This window comes from Equus quagga, chromosome 1 (assembly GCF_021613505.1).
Source record: "Equus quagga isolate Etosha38 chromosome 1, UCLA_HA_Equagga_1.0, whole genome shotgun sequence".
NCBI lineage: Eukaryota > Metazoa > Chordata > Mammalia > Perissodactyla > Equidae > Equus > Equus quagga.
This window is the reverse complement of record NC_060267.1, coordinates 99,357,758-99,376,161: the sequence shown is the minus strand read 5'-3', so window position 1 is coordinate 99,376,161 and position 18,404 is coordinate 99,357,758. Positions and strand designations below refer to the sequence as shown.

The 18,404-nt window shown below is 37.8% G+C and overlaps 1 protein-coding gene across 6 annotated transcripts in view; it reads right to left on the bottom strand.

Annotated features, from left to right (window-relative positions):
• The window catches only part of KBTBD12 (kelch repeat and BTB domain containing 12), a 100,414-nt gene that overhangs the window by 70,150 nt on the left and 11,860 nt on the right, over nucleotides 1-18,404 (bottom strand). For 5 of the 6 annotated variants that reach the window (XM_046685610.1, XM_046685601.1, XM_046685620.1 and 2 more), the window contains 2 exons: nucleotides 11,892-12,162; nucleotides 9,640-9,790 (listed from right to left, as the gene is read on the bottom strand). In XM_046685610.1, the coding sequence (XP_046541566.1) occupies nucleotides 9,640-9,790; nucleotides 11,892-12,162 (422 nt within the window). Of the gene's footprint in view, nucleotides 1-2,362; nucleotides 5,790-9,639; nucleotides 9,791-11,891; nucleotides 12,163-18,404 lie in introns of those variants that run through there. The other variant, XM_046685637.1, reaches the window with a different exon arrangement.

Below are 18,404 nucleotides of genomic sequence, written 5' to 3'. Positions count from 1 at the left end.
CATGCTCTTTTCATTACAGTACCTCTGGAGTATATTTTGAAGTCAGGGAGTTGTGATGCTTCCAGCTTTGTTCTTGTAGTCTCAGGATTGCTTTGGCTATTTGGGTCTTTCATTGTTCCATATAAATTTTAGGATTCTTTGCCCTATTTCCATGAAAAATGTTGGGATTCTGATTGGGAGTGCACTGAATCTGTAGATTGCTTTAGGTAATATGGACATTTTCACTATGTTAATTCTTCCAATCCACGGGCATGGAATATCTTTCCATTTCTTATGTCATCCTCAATTTCTTTCAATAATGTCTTACAGTTTTCAGTGTATAGGTCTTTCAATTCCTTGGTTAAATTTATTCCTAGGTATTTTATTCTTTTTGTTGCAATTGTAAATGGGATTGTATTCTTGATTCTGTTTCTATTCGTTCATTGTTAGCATATAAAAACACAACTGTTTTTGTATGTTGATTTTGTACCCTGCAACTTTACTGTATTCCTTAATTATTTCTAACAGTTTTTTGATGGATTTCTTAGAGTTTTTTTTTTCTTATAGAGAGAGAATCATGTCATCTGCAAATAGTGACAGTTTTACTTGTTATATTCCAATTTGGATACCTTTTATTTCTTTTTGTTGCCTAATTGCTCTGGCTAGGAATTCCAATACTATGTTGAATAAGAGTGGTGAGATGGGGCATTCTTGCTTTGTTCATGTTCTCAGAGGAATGACTTTCAGTTTCTCACCATTGAGTATGATGTTGGCTACGGGTTTCTCATATATGGCCTTCATTATGTCGAGGTTCTTTCCTTCTATACTCACTTTATTCAGAGTTTTTCTCATAAATTGATGTCGAATCTAATCAAATGTTTCCTCTACATCTATTGAGATGATCATGTGATTTTTATTCTTTATTTTGTTAATGTGGTGTGTCACTTTGGTTGATTTACAGATGTTGAACCATTGCTGCAACCCTGGAATAAATCTCACTTGATTGTTGTGTATGATCCTTTTAATGTATTATATTTGATTTGCTAATATTTTGTTGAGGATATTTGCATCTATGTTCATCAGTGATATTGGCCTATAATTTTCCTTTTCTGTGTTGTCCTTGTCTGGTTTTGGTATCAGGGTAATGTTGGCCTTGTAAAATGAGTTAGGAAGTGTCCCTTACTCTTCAATGTTTTGGAAGAGTTTGAGAAGGACAGGTACCAAATCTTCTTCGAATGTTTGGTAGAATCCACCTGAGAAGCCATCTGCTCCTGGACTTTTGTTTTATGGGAGGTTTTTGATTACTGTTTCAATCTCTGCACTTGTGATTGGTCTATTCAGATTCTCTCTTAATTCAGTTTTTGGAGGTTGTATAATTCTAAGAATTTATTCATTTCTTTTAGGTTATCCAAGTTGTTGGGATGTAGCTTTTCGTAGCATTCCTCTTATAATCCTTTGTATTTTTGTGCTATTGTTGTAATTTCTTCTCTTTCTGATTTTGAGTCTTTTCTTTTTCCTAGTGTGTCTAGGTAAAGTCTTGTCAATTTTGTTTATCTTTTCAAAGAATGAACTCTTATTTTCATTGACTTTCTGAATTGTCTTTTTAGTCTGTATTTCTTTTATTTATGCTCTGATTTTTATTATTTCCTTCCTTCTACTGACTTTGGGCTTCGTTTGTTCTTCTTTTTCTAGTTCTTTTAGGTGTAGTGTCAGAATGTTCATTTGAAAATTTTCTTGTTTCTTGAGGTATGCCTATATTGCTATAAACTTCCATCTTAGTACTGCTTTTGCTGCATCCCATAGGTTTTGGTATGTTTTTATTTCATTTTCCTTTGTCTCCAGCTATTTTTCTTACTTCTCCTTTGATTTCTTCATAGATCCAATAGTTATTCAGTAGCATGTTGTTTAGTCTCCACATATTTGTGACTTACCCAGCTTTCTTCTTGTAATTGTGGTCAGAAAAGATGCTTGATATGATTTCAATCTTCTTAAATTTATTGAGGCTTGTTTTATTTCTCAACGTATGGTCTATCTTTTAGAATGTTTCATGTGCATTTATGAAGAAAGTATATTCTTCTGCTTTTGGATGAAATGTTCTATATTTATCTATTAAGTCCACCTGGCCTAATATTTCATTTAAGGCCAATGTTTCCTTGTTGACTTGTCTGGGTGATCTTCCATTGATGTTAGTGGGGTATGAAAGTCCCCTACTATTATTGTGTTGCTGTCAATTTCTCCCTTTAGGTCTGTTAATAGTTGCTTTATATACTTTGGTGCTCCTGTGTTAGGTGCATATATATTAATAAATGTTATGTGTTTTTGGTAGAATGTATCCTTTGTCATTATATAATATCCATCTTTGTCTCTTGTTATCTTTTTTGTCTTCAAGTTTGTTTTGTCTAAGTATAGCTACACTTTCTTTTGCTTGTCATTTTCTTGGAGTATCATCTTCCATCCTTTCACTCTGAGCCTATGTTTGTCTTTAGAGCTGTGATGTGTCTACTGCTTGCAGGATATTGTAGGGTCTTGTTTTTTAATCCATCTAGCCACTCGGTATCTTCTGATTGGTGAATTCAATTCATTTACATTTAGGGTGATTATTGACATATGAGGGCTTAGCACTGCCATTTTATCCTGTTTTTTGGTTGCTCTATATTTCCATTGTTTCTTTTTCCACATATTTCTGTCTGCCATTTCAGTTTGGTGATTTTCTGTGATGTGTATCTGTTTTCTCTTTTTTATGTTTTGTGACTCTGCTCTGACTTTTTGTTTTGTGGTTACTATGACGTTTATATAAAAGATCTCACACATGAGATAGTCCTTTTTCAGCTGATAGCAACTTATCTCCATTTGCTTAGGCAGGTTCCATCTTTTTCGTATTCCCCTTCTATGTTTTTGTTGTTACAAATTATCCTTTTTTGTATTGTGAGTTTATTACCAAATTGAAGCGATTATAGTTATTTTTAATTGTTTTCCTTTATTCTTTATTAAGTGTTTGCTAACCCATTCTGATATAGACTTGCAATTTTCTCATTCTATCACCTTACTCAAAGCTTTGTATACCTTTGCCTTCTTGTTTCAGGTAGGAAGTTTCCTTTCAACATTTCTTGTAAGGCAGGTCTAGTGGCAATGAACTCCCTCAGTTTTTGTTTGTCTGGGAAAGCCTTTATTTCCCCTTCATATCTGAAGGATAACTTTGCTGGATAGAGTATTCTTGGCTAACAGTTTTTACCTTGCAATATTTCTGATATATCATTCCATTCTCTCCCAAACTGCAGCGTTCCTACTGAGAAATCCATTGATAGCCTAATGGGGGTTCCTTTGTACATTATTTTCTTCTGTCTGACTGCTCTTAATATCCTTTCTTTGTCATTGACCTTTGACAGTTTTAATATAATGTGCCTTGGAGAAGGTCTTTTTGTATTGAGATAGTTAGGTGTTCTACTTGCTTCACATACTTGTATACCCAGTTCTTTCCCCAGGTTTGGGAAGTTCTCAGCTATTATTTCTTTAAATAAGCTCTCTGCTCCTTTCTCCCTCTCTTCTCCTTCTGGGATCTCATTATCCTTAAGTTGCTTTTCCAAATTGAGTCAGATATTTCTTATAGAATTTCTGCATTTGAAAAACCCCCTCATTTCTCTCTTCTCTTCCACCCAAATCATTTCTTGATTTCTATCTCCAAGATTGCTAATTCTCTATTCCGCATGGTCTGCTCTATTTCCAATGCTTTCTAATTTATTCTTCATCTCATTTATTCTATTCTTCAGCTCCAGAATTTTTTAAAATAAAGTTTTAATCTCTTTGGTGAAGTATTCCTTCTGTTAATTTGATTCCTGAGCTCCTGGGGAGCATCTGGAACCCCAAGGGTGCTTGATGAGTTTTCCTCTGCCAGCACATTTGTGGTAGCAAACACCCTTCTTATTTGGGCAACACTTTGTTTACCTGGATTCTGAGCTGCTTCTGATGGATTCGAGTCTGTGCTTTCCAACTTGCACTGCCTCAGCCAGAGGCAGTTGTGCCTCCAAGATTGTTTGTGCTTTGCTACTTATGATGTCACTGCAGTTGCAAATGCTGCCAGTGGGGTCACCATGTTGCAAAGTACCTCTGCTGCTTCTGGGGTTGCCTGGGGTGTGTGTTCTCCCACTGCAGTGGCTCGGAGAGGGAAAGTAGGGTGGGATCCACGGTCATGGGCACCTCTGCCATATTCAGGTTTGTTGGGTCTGCAGGCATGGCTGCTACGGGTGTGTGGGGGGTGAAGTTGTGGATATCTCTGCAGCTGGAGTGGGGGAAGACCAGAGTCATAGGTTCTGCTGCCATTGTTATGTGGCTCTCTACAGGCTCTCTGCAGGCTTGGGTGCTGATGCTCCATATGCCTCCTGTGCTGCTGCTCCTGGGTTATCTGGGGGTACTGTCAATACCACTGCCAGGGAAGCTGGGCTTGTGGGTATCACTGTCACTGCTGGGTCAGCCATGGTCATGAGTGACACCACCGTCACCACAGCAGGAGGGGTACCTGGGTTGCAAGCAGTGATGGGGTTCCAGATGCCTCTGGTCTCTAGCACCTGCACAGTTCCTGGAACCTCAGGTCACAGGCATTGCTGCCACTGCTGAGGGCCTGGGTTGTGGGCACTACTGCAGTTCTTGAAGGCTCAGGTCACAAGTGCCACCCGCCACTGCTAGCAGAGGGGCAGGAACTGAGCTGCAAGTGCCACTGTGGCTCTTCCCCCTCTAGTTTCAGATGCCAGTGAAACTCCTGGACTCTCAGGTCATGGCACTGCTGCTGCTGCCAGGAGTATTGAGGTCTTGGATGCAGGCCCCATGCTGGAAGGGCAAGTGTTGGAGGCGCCCCCACTGGGGGATGGGGATAGGGCTGGGTCACAGTCACCACTGTGGTTCCTGGAGCCTCAGGTCACAGGCACCACCTGCCACTGCTGGGGAGGGGCAGGAGCTGAGCCATGAGTGCTACTGCAGCTACTGCAGTCTCTGGTCTCTGGCACTGGTGTGATTTGGAACCTCAGGTCACAGGCATTGTCACTGCAGCCAGAGGTATCGAGGTCTTGGATGCAGCCCCTGCTGCTGGAAGGGCCAGCATCAGAGGTGCCACCACCAGGGGAGAGGGTCACAGGTATCATTGTGGTTTTCAGAGCCTCTGGTTGCAGGCCCACAGCGATTCCTGGTGCCTCCAGGAGTGTAGGCTGCTGGGATTCCTGGGGTCTCTGTTCATGGGTGTTACTCCAGTTCCTGGGGCCTCTGGCATGGCTGCAGTTCCAGGAACCTTCAGTCTCAGAAGCTGCCACCACTGCTCCCCTGGTTCCACTGCCTCCAGGAGGTCCACTCCACCTACCTTCAGTTGTATAGATGTATGGATCTCTCAGGCGTTTTGATGTGCTGTGCAGATAGTCCTTTGTTGGTCTATAGATGTCCTACTGATTGTAACTTAGAGGGGAGAGACAAAGGGAACTCACTCTGCCATGATGCTGATGTCACCTTGAGTTTATTGTCTCGCAGCACTTTGAATGTTATTCCAGTGCCTTCTTGCCTCCATTGTTTCTGATAATGTCACCTGTTGAGCATATTGTTGTTCCTCTCTATGTGACGTGTCATTTTTTTCTTCATGCTTTTAAGAATTATCTGTCTTTCAATAGTTTGTCTACGATGTATTTAGTTAAAGATCTCCATGAATTATCTTACTTGGAGTTTGATGAGCTTCTTGGATCTGTAATGTTTTTCCATCAAGTTTGAGAAGTTTTTGACCATTATTTATTTGAAAAAGAACTTCCTCTCTTCTCCTTTTGCAATTCCCATTATACCTATGTTGGTAGGATTGAGTGTTATTCCATATGTCTTTGAGGCTCTGCTGATCTTTCCTCAATTTTTCCCCTTCTCCAGATTATATAATTTCTATTACTCTACTTTAAGTTCACTGCTTCTTTCTTCTGACATCTCAAATATGCTCTTGAGCTCATTTAGTACATTTTTCATTTGAGTTTTTATACTTTACAACTTTAGAATTTCTATTTGGTTCTTTTACATAATTTCTATTTTTTTATTAATGTCATTGTCATCATATTTTCCTCTAATTCTGTAAAAATGTTTTTGCTAGTTCTCAGAACATATATTGAACAGCTACTTTGAAGTCTATGCCTGCTAAATCCAACATTTGGGCCTGCTAAGAGACAACTTTTACTGAATGCTCCTCCTCCCACCCCACAGCATAGGTTACACTTCCCTGTTTCTTTTCCTTAGTATATGTTGTAAGCTTTTGTTGGTAACTGGACGTTTAAAATAATATACTGTAGCAACTTTTGACTCTGATTTTATTTTTTTCCCCGAGGGTACTTTCCCCCTGCTTTTTGTTATTGTTACTATTTGGATTTAATCTGAGCTTCCCTGTGGTTTGCTGCTGTCTCTGCTCCATTTTTTAAATTCTCATTTTTATTTTTTAGCCTAGGGGTTACACTTATTTTTTCATTGTTCAGTGGCTAGTCAATGACTAGTTGTTTGTACTCAAACACCAATAATACTTCCACCCTCTCTTGGTGGGTCTGTGTGGTTTGGGGAATGCATTCAAAGTTCAGGTAGTTTTCAAGTCTACCATGAATTTTACTTTGTGCCTGGTCCTCTCAGATCTCCTCTGTACATGTGCTCAGCCAATCAGTCAAGAAGGAATGTGTGGAGAGCTTGTACCCTTTTGAGGGCTGCATATCTGTGCAGCTTCCCTAATCTCCATGGACACGTGGAGAACTTATTGAGCCCCTCTATGAATCTCTTTTTCAGGATTTCCTTGGAAGATCCCTGTTAAACTTCTGGCTAGCTCTCTTGTCTACTGTCTTGTCTTGTCCCAACCAGGACTAAAAGCTCTGTCCAGGAGAGCTGCAGGCTTTTCCCATTTGCCGCCATGAGAGTGGGATTCCCATCCTTCACTCCCAAACATGTCAGCCAGTCCCCTCTGACAGACAAAGATGCTAATTTTCATAGTTAGCCCCACTCTGGTAGAACTACCATGTTAAATGAACAGGTCAAGGATGGGGCAGCCTCAGAGAAGAAGGCAACAGTCTGCCTGAAGACTTACTTCAAGTACAGCAGTTTTGAGAAGCCAAGCTCTTCTCAATTTGCTGTTTGTCTTAGGTTTATTTCTAGAGGTCTGAAAGGGTTGCTTTTGACAAATTTGTCTGGTTTTATACTTGCTTTTTGGAGAGAGGACATCAACTCATTCGCTTCTCCATAGCTGGAAGTCTATTGCTTTCACTTAGCTTTTGGTGTGCTAAGTTCTCACTGCCGTAACAGATCTTAGAAGATTTTCAGGAGATTTTAAAAATGTTTTACCCAATATTTTTTGGTATTTTCAGTGGGAGGATCAGTCCAGATATCTAGTCAGTCATACAGAGGAGAGTTAATACTTTGTCAGTTTTTTATGACCATTAAATGAAATCATTTATGCAAACAATTCAGCAACTATCTGTCACATAAAGGGGCTCAATAAAAAATTGTTATAACAACATCTGAACACTTATATAAATCTTCTGAATATTCAGAAACCAGATTCTAAGCTACTTCAACAGTCTTCCTAAATGGTCTCTCCACTTCCAGCTTCCTCTCACCTTTGATCTGTTCTTAGATTCTCACCTCACCAATATTCCAAAAACATTCTTTAATCATGTTGCTTATGTGTAGTTTCTTACTGCTTACTATTATTCTTATTCTTCATCCACAGGCCTTTATAATTTGACTCCCAGTTTACCTATGCAACTCTGTCTCTCACAACTCCCTGCCCCTGGTAGGCTCATTTACTCACTCTCCCTTCACTGTCCATTCTTACCACCTTCATTTTCACCTCCAAACCTCTGCTTCTGCCACTTTCCCTACTTATTCTTCCCTGCCTCTCCCCACTACCTTCTTTCCTGGAGCATACTCTTTTCTCTATTTCACCTACGCAAATCTTACAGGTTCTTTAAAACCTACCTCCTTTCATTCATTCAGTGGGCATTTTGTTCAGGCCATGAAGTGTAAGCTCCAAAAGGTGTCTCTAAGGTGCGTTTCCCCATATAATTTACCAAAAAGATATTTTCATTTTTATTCCACATCTAGCCTAGTTGTGGCTCCACATTAGTGGGAAATCTCATTTTTGTTCAATTGATACACCACTTTTATCCCACTTTTGACTACCTCCAATTTGAATGTAATTAGTAGATCAGCTCGTCACTCCCCTGAGTTATACATCTAACCTAGGTAATCTATCCTAGTTTAGATATTATCTCTTCTGGGCCTAAGTCACAGCATATGGCCAGAACAAAGTAACAAATATATATTCAGAGGAAAAACAATTATAATTACAAGTGTGTCTCATAACTGAGGTAGTCATAAATTATGTTGCATAATTTTCTTGTACTTCAAATCATAAAACTATTAATATTTTAGAGCATTAATTATTTTGCTTCATGCTGTGCAGGCAGCCAAGAGATAATGGCTTCCCTTTAGCAAAAAAAAAAGGAAATCTATTCAAATCCTCAGTTTGCTTTCAGCCCATATTTCATGTTTTTTCTTTGCCATCTCTTTGCTACCCATCATCTTCCACATGTTTTTGCCAGTTAGCCATCAATGGTAATAGGATGAAATAAAGAATATTGGCATATTTATCATTTTACTAGTTCAGTAAGCCTCCTTACCTCAGTCTCACTCTCTCTGATACTTATGGGAAAGTGACAGAGGGGGCGGGAGTGGGGTGAAAGAGATGGAATGTGCTTAGAAGAGCAAAGGACTTAATAAAAGAGGGAAAAAACAAGGAGTGAAGAAAGATAGGGGAAATATAAGGGATGTTCTAGAATTGTTTTTACCCACTCTTGTGGAAACAAACCAATCTTTCACTAATCCCCCCTGGCTTGTACAAGTCTACACATACTCAAGATATAAAAAAAAATGTATTCATGGGGCCGGCCCAGGGGCCAAGCGGTTAAGTTTGCGCGCTTCGCTGTGGTGGCCCAGGGTTTCACCAGTTTGGATCCTGGGCGCAGACATGGAACCGCTCATCAGGCCACGCTGAGGCGGAGTCCCACATGCCACAACTAGAAGGACCCACAACTAAGATATACATGTACTGGGAGGATTTGGGGAGATAAAGCAGAAAAAAAAAAGACTGGCAACAGTTGTTAGCTCAGGTGCCAATCTTTAAAAAAAAAAAGTATTCAGATAAAAATTATTTGATAACGCCTCTACAGAAATTTGGTGGGTGAGGAAAAATGAAGAGGACTGACATAATCTGTAGCACTGTCTTACCTATAGTGGCTTTCTCTTCTATTAGTGCAGATAATAACAGTTGGTTGTAAAAGCCCACGTTTCATCAACTAAAGGTGACCAAAGGTTTACTCTTACTTCAAAACATTTTACTTAGTAGTATATACAAAGATGTATCACTACCATTATTGCATTCAAGGAACTTGAAAATTCCATAAAACAATTTTGTTTTCAGTAAGTTAGTGGACTTTCATTTAATCTTACCTGACTGTGCTCTAGAAAACAATAAATGAGAGAAAACTTTTGGCTAGTTATGTATACATTTGAAGTCAGATGCAGGCAGAAGGGAGAATATTTCATTTTTACCGAGGCAAACTGGTAAGAAAAATAAAAGTAGTTATACTCTTTTAGCAATCTGCTTCTTCTTACCCAAAACATAAATCTCACTGTTGACTACAGCTGTACTGAATCGGTACTTAGAGTACTTCATGGGTGCCCGCTCTGTCCACTGATCTTGGTTGGGGTCATACTGCAACAGTTTGTTGCTTAATCGATCAGGTTCTTCATCAGGAAGATCCATCTGTATAAAATATGACAGCCAATATAATAACATATCATTGGACATATTTGTGAGTATAAGAATGCAATTAATCAAAGCAGATAGCGAAGGAGATAAAACAGAGGTTAACTGTAGAGACTCAAACACACCGAATCCTGTGACTTGGGGTTATAAGTACACTGCCAATATCAGAAGAATTTATATTCTGTAATAAGGAGACTAAGGTGTTGGCTTACAGCAAACAATCTGTGATCTTAGCAATAAGACAATATAGCATTTTTTAAAAAATTAAGCAACTGCAAAGCCTTAAAAATGAAACTAAGTGTTCTTGAACAGTATCCTTTTAAAGTGTAATTTTACTTTATCAAACTTTATAGTGGTGAATTTTAATAATATTTGAGAAACTAATTTTAATAATTTATGAAGTATTTTTCTTTAGAATATTTTTCTAATCCAAATGGAAGAAAATTACAAAAATATTTTAGTGTTTTAATAAATGGAGTATTTTTACACCATAATTATGACTTATGTAAGAATGGTGTGAATTCAATTTTCAAGATACATGGATTGAAATAAATTACTTGCAGTTATTTTTACATACTTTATTTTATTTATATAGACTTTTAATGACTAGAGACAGTACAAATTGAATGTTTACTCTTACACAGATGTATGTGGCTTCTCCCACTCATAAACTTCAAGTGAAGTAATTTTTTTTCTACAATGTGTCAGAACCTTCTATGACTTCAGGCTAAGGATGCATACGTGTCTTTTGTTGTTGTTTTGGATGTAGGTGTTCAACACAGAAATAAGTGCCATACTTAAGAAAGTTGTGTGCAATTAATTTTAGTGAACTACTTCAAATACGACAGTTATGATCATTATAGTACAATCACAACTCATCTCATCTTGCAATTTAATACACTGTATTAGGTACAAACTAGCAAAAGCTTTTGTTATGCAATAAATAGTCACATGTCATCTATTTAAAGACATTATAAATTAACAAATATTGACTTTATTGTTTTAATTTTCCTGCTAATTTAAGTATTTAATCTCGATTTTGGTGAAAGAAAAGCTTCTAAGTGGTCTTTGGAGCTTATTCATGCAAAACTAATAATGTTTTGGATAGTTTTGAAAAAGCTTAATTACAAATAATCTGTCAGGTTTCAGCCACTAGGTGTGATTAAGTCTGTACTACTTTTTGATACATAGCACAAATTAAAAAATGTATTAAATGTAAAGTTTAAGTTTTAAAAACAGGTATGATATGGTATAAATGGCAAAATCCAAGCTTATGAAATGAATGCAAGAAGCATCAGTCCTATCATGAAGGAAATCTAGAGAAATAAGAAATCATACTGGCAAAAATAAATTTACTTTCTGTCACGGGACAGACAATGAGCTAGTAAGATTAATTTTTATTAGAAAGACTAGATGGCCAGAGCAGAAGGCAGCTGGAGTGATACTACTATAAGAGCTCCAAGGCAGTGGGAAGGACACCCAAAGACAAAAGAAAGGGCCACTGTGGTCACACTCTACTGACTTCAACTTTGGCTTCCTATCAGTTTGCTAGGCTTAAATACAAACAGTATTCTGGTTTCTCTATCTGCTGATGCCCAGCAAAGACATAAAGTGTTTAAAATTACAATATACTTTTGTGGAAATGATTATGCCATCACAGGATGAGTATTCTGGCTTCCTACTTAGAGTAAGAATTTTAAATATGGAAAAGACCTAAGAGTTACTTGCCTCAGGTCACATGGCTATTAAGCAGACAGAAGTGGGAGCAGGATCCAGCTTCTCTTCTTCCTACTTAGACGCTCCCTACAAATAAGCTGTCAGTATAAGCATCTTTCATAATTAGCAAGAATGGGAGGGATTATGAAGAACATAATATGAATACTCAATGAAGTCATGTCTATGAATAATATACTTTAAAATTCATTCTCCTAAATTACTTTAACGCTTTAAAATCTTAAGTTTAATGTTCTATAAAATAAAAGGCATTTTACTAAAATGCAAGCCATACTCTTTTAGCATTCAACAACTACAACATTTTTCAATACAGCAGACAGACTCAGCATAGCCATGCAATTAGGTATACAGGAAATTTCTTAACCTGAGGGGTCCAGCCTCCAATCACATAAAGTTTATTATTCACTGTTACTACAGCATGACATGCCAATTGTAGTGGAAGGGGAGACACCCTTTTCCAATTGTCCCGTTCTACGGAGTACTTATCAACACAGTTTGTAATAAGATACTGGTTTTTCATTTTCATCTGTCCTCCTATAACATAGAGGTCGTTACGGACACTGCCTAGAGCATAGAGCTCTCGAAATTCAGTTGTGCATAACTTTTCCCAAAACTGGTTTCCTCTAACATGATACCTGTAAATTAACAGAAATAGAACCCAGGATTAGCATTAACATGAAAACAACATATCCAAGAAACACACTTCATTTTCTTTTCCAAATAAAAACAACATGATTTGGTTCTTCTAATTGGAGAGGAAAAAAATAATATAAGGTACTGATACAGGTTTGTGCCTTTCTTCTTTGCAAAGACTGACGAACAAAATATAATGTGCATGGAAACAATTAACCATACCTACCTGAAGGATTTTATAAAAAATAATACATTGAAAAGGTATAGATTATCCAGGACTATCTTTCATTTACTAATTCTGGAAAAGAAAATCGAGAACAAATAGAAAAATCTTTCAGCAAATCATTTGTAATTTGCATTTCTGTAAATCACTAATCTTTTGTTTTAACATTTTGAACTGACAATGGGGAGAGAAAATGCCCAGATAAAACTAAAAAACATTGTAATTTGTAATAAAAGAATAAGTAAAAATAAAAAAAAATACAAAAATGTCTTATTCTGTGAACTAGAAGTCACACTTTAACACTACATTAAAGAAGTCACTTTTAGAGCAGAGAATCTGAAAATGTTCCAATTCGGAGATTTATAATGGGATTACGTAGGATATGCAGAATTTTAAGGATTGTTCTTATAGTTCTAACTGGCTTAGAACAAAGTCAAGAGCACCTTTAGGTGTATAAAAACCCACCAGTAGGTGTCTGCTGGGCATTTAACGTCTATTCTACTCCTCTAGGTATGGTAATTTCAGTAATTTATGCCACGAATAATTATGTTGGTCTGAGAAGAGTCTTGGGAGGTAGGGACACTTAGATACACGGTCTCTCAATATCTACTAGAGTCCAACACATTAACTGATTGTGTGTATGGCATTAGTCACTAAGTATATGATTTTGTGGCTATCTTCTGTCTTGCCTCTTGATGATGATGTCTATTCTCTCCAATCATGATTTGGGACACATAGTCGAAGGACAAAAGTACTTATGGGGAGAGTGGGATAAAATATGTGAAATCAGACCTGTTGTAGAAAATCCAGAAAGTACACCTGAATTCAAAAGAAAACAAAACAAAACAAAAAAACCCAGGAAAATACAGAAAAAAAAGTCCTGTTTGGAAGCAAATGAAGAAATTATAATGTGTGTGTTCTATATAGAGTACAGTTTTTAAGTATAGACTACTTATTTTGCATCAAATATTTGACAGTTAATCATATTATAAGAGTTTTTCCCAGTTGTTCTAGGCCAACTCTTACAGTCTTCCCTAGAGATAAATTTTTACTTCAGGATTGACAGGGAAGTGGGCAGATTATGTTCCTTTCCTCGAGGGCACGTCTGGCTTATTACAAGTCGAATGTGAAAATTTATCAAATCTTATGACAGCTGTCTTCAATGTAATTCTAGGTAGAAAAGCAAAGTCCCTAGAGTCATAGGGGATATTTTTCACTGCTATTTTTAATTGTATTAGATTTTAGAAGAGAAAGGAGAATTAGGTGTTTATAGGTGGGGGATATGGAAGTAAAGCCAATGGATAAATATATAAATAGAACTAAAAAAATAGGTTTTAGTTTTCTGAGACATGGTTTAAGAAAATAGGCCAAGAACGAAATACATCCCAAGAAGGTTGGGAAATACATGTTTGCTGGGCAACTCACTAATCTGATTTTTGTTTTAACATTTTGAACTGAAAATGGGGAGAGAAAATGCCCGGATAAAACTAAAAACTTACTAAGAAAAATGGATATGACATAAAAAAGAAAGTAGTAGTGACAAAAGCATTCAACGTTCATAGAGGTTGATAAAGACATTGATATCCTCAGCTGTTTGTATACCAAAGTATGAAAGACAGTTAAAAGAGATGGAAAGGTATATATTTTTGAAAAGAAATGACCTACCAAAGTACTAGTCTACTTCCTTTTCTAGGTCAAGAAGAAATAAATCTGCATGGCAATCTACACATAGTAGAGGAAAACTTAAGAGAACTAGGAAGTCCCATTTGAGCCCAAAGCAATGCTTCTGATAATTTCATTATCTGCCTTGCTGACAATTTTATTATTAGAGGAAATGAGGAGGGCAGCTGATACTTTTACCTTAATTCGGACCAATGTGGAGGAGCTGGCTGGTGATGGGAACATGGCTAACTTCAAGATAGGTAAGAAGGGAAACATGGGGAATATAGTCAGAAATATGCCATAATAAAGGGAAGTAGCCTTTCAAAAAAAGTTTAGAAGAAAAATGTTTAAGGATCGAAACAGGAAGACACTTTGACAGGGTCAGACGTTTGTTAAAAACAAATTCTAGAGTGACATCAGCATCATGGTGGAGTGAGTTGTTCCCTTTGTCACTCCCCTCTAAATTACAACTAAGTGCACATCCACTGACCAACAGAGGATTCCCCACACAGCACAACAGGATGACTAAGAGATCCATGTATCTATACATCTGAAGGTAGGTGGACTTGACCCTTGGGAAGCAGTGGAACTAAGGGAGTAGGCCCCTCCCCGTCTCCTGGCAGCAGCAATCCAGGGGTGGATCCTCGTGCAGTGGCCTGTGTGACTGTGAATGGAGGTGAGGATGACCCAGCCTGTGTGACAGCTCACGGAGTGGCAGCAGTAGCAGCACTCTGACCTGCACAACTGCGAGCAGAGTGGGCAGACAGAGCAGAGAAAACAGCCCCAGCCCCAGCCCCAGCCCCAGCCCCAGCCCCAGCCCCAGCCCCTGCCCCTGCCCCCAGTGATGGTAGGTAGAACCTGTGACCACAAGCATCAGGAACCACAGCAGAAGTGGTGACTCAGTCCCCAGTGGTGCCACCCTGACACTAGCTCCACCAGCAGCATTGGCTACAAGTCCCAGAGTCCCTGGGCCCCCACCAGCAACAGTGACACCCATGAACCTAGCACCCCTGGTAGTGGTACAACCAGCACCTATAGAAAACCCAGTAGTAGCAGCACAAGTGAGGCACGGGACAGCAGCATCCAGGCCCACAGACCTAGTGGAGGAACACAAGACCCAGGGGACCCCGGAAGCAGCAGAAGTGCTCACAGCCTGGTGAACCCAGTGGAATCACCTGATACTCAGCAACATGGTAAGCAGCAAGACACTAGCAACCCCAGAGGCACAAGCAGCACAAAGACAGTGCTGATGATACTTCTGGGAGAGGCAGTGGAGTGTGGAAAGTGTAGGCTCTCAAATACAAGGAGAAGCAGCTCAGAACCAAAGTAACAAAGCTGCACCCAAATACAAAAAGGTGATTATTACCACAAATGTGCCAGCAAAGGATCAAACACCATGAAGAACTACAGTAACACAGCAGAACAGAAAGAAAATGGGCTCAGGAACAAAACTAATGAACACAAGGAATACTATACCAAAGACACTGAAGCCCTAAAAAAACTCAAACAGAAATTCTCGATATGAAGAACACAATTAATGAGATGAAAAATAATGTAGAAAGCATCAAAAATAGAGCAGACCTTAAAGAGGACAGAATTAGTGAGCTTGAAGATAAAAGTCTAGAAATGATTCCGGTGACGAGGAAAGACAACTAAGAATTTTAAAAAATTAAGAAATTCTTTGAGAAATATCCAACTCAATTAAGAAAAGTAACATAAGGATTATAGGTATCCCACAGGAAGAAGGGAGGGAGAAAGGAGCAGAGAGCTTATTCAAAGAAATAATAGCTGAGAACTTCCTAAATCTGGGGAAGGAACTGGACATGCAAGTACATGAAGTTAATGGAACTCCTAATTACCTCGATGCAAAAAGACTTCTCCAAGGCATATAATATTAAAGCTGTCAAAAGTCAATGACAAAGAAGAAATATTAAGGGCAGCCAGAGAGAAGAAAATAACTTAAAAAGGAACCCCCATCAAACTTTCAGTGGATTGCTCAGCAGAAACTCTACAGGCTAGGAGAGAGTGGAATAACAAATTCAAAACACTGAAACAGAAAAACTATCAGCCAAAAATACTCTATCCAGTGAAATCATCATTCAAATATGATGGGAAAATAAAAACTTTCCCAAACAAAAGCTGAGAGATTTCACTGCCACTAGACCTACCTTACCAGAAATGCTGAAGGGAGCCCTCCTACCTGAAACAAAAAGGCAAGGTTTACAAAACTTGGAGCAAGGAGATAAGCCAGAAAATGTCTGTTCATCCAGACAGAAAGTCAACATGGAAACAGTGGCCTTAAATGAAACCGAGACCAAATGAACAATATATATACATATAGAACACTCTATCCCCAAACAGCAGAATACACATTCTTCTCAAGTGCACATGGAATATTCTCAAAGACAGACCATATGTTGAGAAACAAAACAAGTCTCAATATATTTAAAAAGACTGAAATCATATCAAGCATCTTTTCTGACCACAATGGTATGAAATTAGAAATCAACTACAAGAAGAAAGCTGGGAAAGTTACAAATATGTGGAGACCAAACAACATGCTACTGAACGACCATTGGATCAATGAAGAAATCAAAGGAGAAATAAAAAATACCTGTAGAGAAAATAAAACGAAAAGACAACATACCAAAGCTATGGGATGCAGCAAAAGCAGTGCTGACAGGGGAATTTAGAACAATATAGGTGTACCTCAAGAAACAAGAAAAATCTCAAATAAACAAGTTTACACTATACCTAAAAGAAAAAGCAAAAGAAGAACAAAGCCCAAAGTCAGTAGAATGAAGGAAACAGTAAAAATCAGAGCAGAAATAAACAAAATAAAGACTAAAAATACAATAGAAAAGATCAGTGACACTAAGAGCTGGTTCTTTGAGAAAATAGACAAATTTGAGAAATCCTTAGCCAGACTCACTAAGAAAAAAAGAGAGAAGACTCAAATAAGTAAAATCAGAAATTAAAGAGAAGAAATTATAACAGATAGTACAGAAAAACAAAGGATTCTAAGAGAATACTATGAAAAGCTATACACCAACAAATTGGAAAACCTAGAAGAAATGCATAAATTCTTAGCATTGTACAACTTCCCAAAACTGAGTCAAGAAGAAATAGAGAATCTGAATAGACCAATCACATGTAAAGAGACTGAAACAGTAATCAAAAACCTCCCAAAAAACAAAAGTCCAGACCAGTTGGCTTCTCTGGTGAATTCTACCAAACATCCAAAGATTTAGTACCTAACCTTCTCAAACTCTTGTAAAAAATTGAAGAGCAGGGGACACTTTCTAACTCATTTTACAAGGCCAATGTTACCCTGATACCAAAACCAGACAAGGACAACACAAAAAAGGAACATTACAGGTCATTATCAATGATGAACATAGATGGAAAAATCCTCAACAAAATATCAGCAAATCAAATAAACAATACATTAAAAGGATCACACACCATGATCAAGTGGGATTTATACCAGGGATGCAGGGATGGTTTGATACCTGCAAATCAATGTGATACACCACATTAACAAAATGAAGAATAAAAGTCACATGATCATCTCAATAGATGCAGAGGAAGCTTTTGACAAGATCCAACATCCATTTATGATAAAAACTCTGAATAAAATGGGTAGAGAAGGAAAGTACCTCAACATAGTAAAGGCCATATATGACAAACCCACTGCCAACATCATATTCAACAGTGAAAAACTGAAAGCCATTCTTCTGAGAACAGGAACAAGACAAGGACGCCCACTGTCACCAATCTTATTCAACATGGTACTCGAAGTTATAGAAAAATCAGGCAAGAAAAAGAAGTAAAAAGGATCCAAATTGGAAAGGAAGAAGTAAAACTCTCATTATTTGCAAGTGAAATGATTCTCTCTATAGAAAACCCTAAGGAATCCACCAAAAAACTATTAGAAATAATCAACAAATACCGCAAAGTTGTAGAGGACAAAATGAACATACAAAAATCAGTTACATTTTTATACACTAATAACAAACTAGCAGAAAGGGAAGTCAAGAATAGAATCCCATTTACAATTACAACAAAAAGAATAAAATATCTAGGAATAAATTTAACCAAGGAGTTGAAAGACCTATACACCAAAAACTATAAGTCATTACTGAAAGAAATCAAAGACAACATAAATAAGTGGAAAGATATTCCATGCAAATGGATTGGAAGAATAAACTCAGCTAAAATATCCATATTACCTAAAGCGACCTACAGATTCATCGAAATTCCAATCAGAATCCCAATGACATTCTTCACAGAAATAGAACAAAGAATCCTAAAATGTATATGGAACAACAAAAGACCCCAAATAGCCAAAGCAATCCT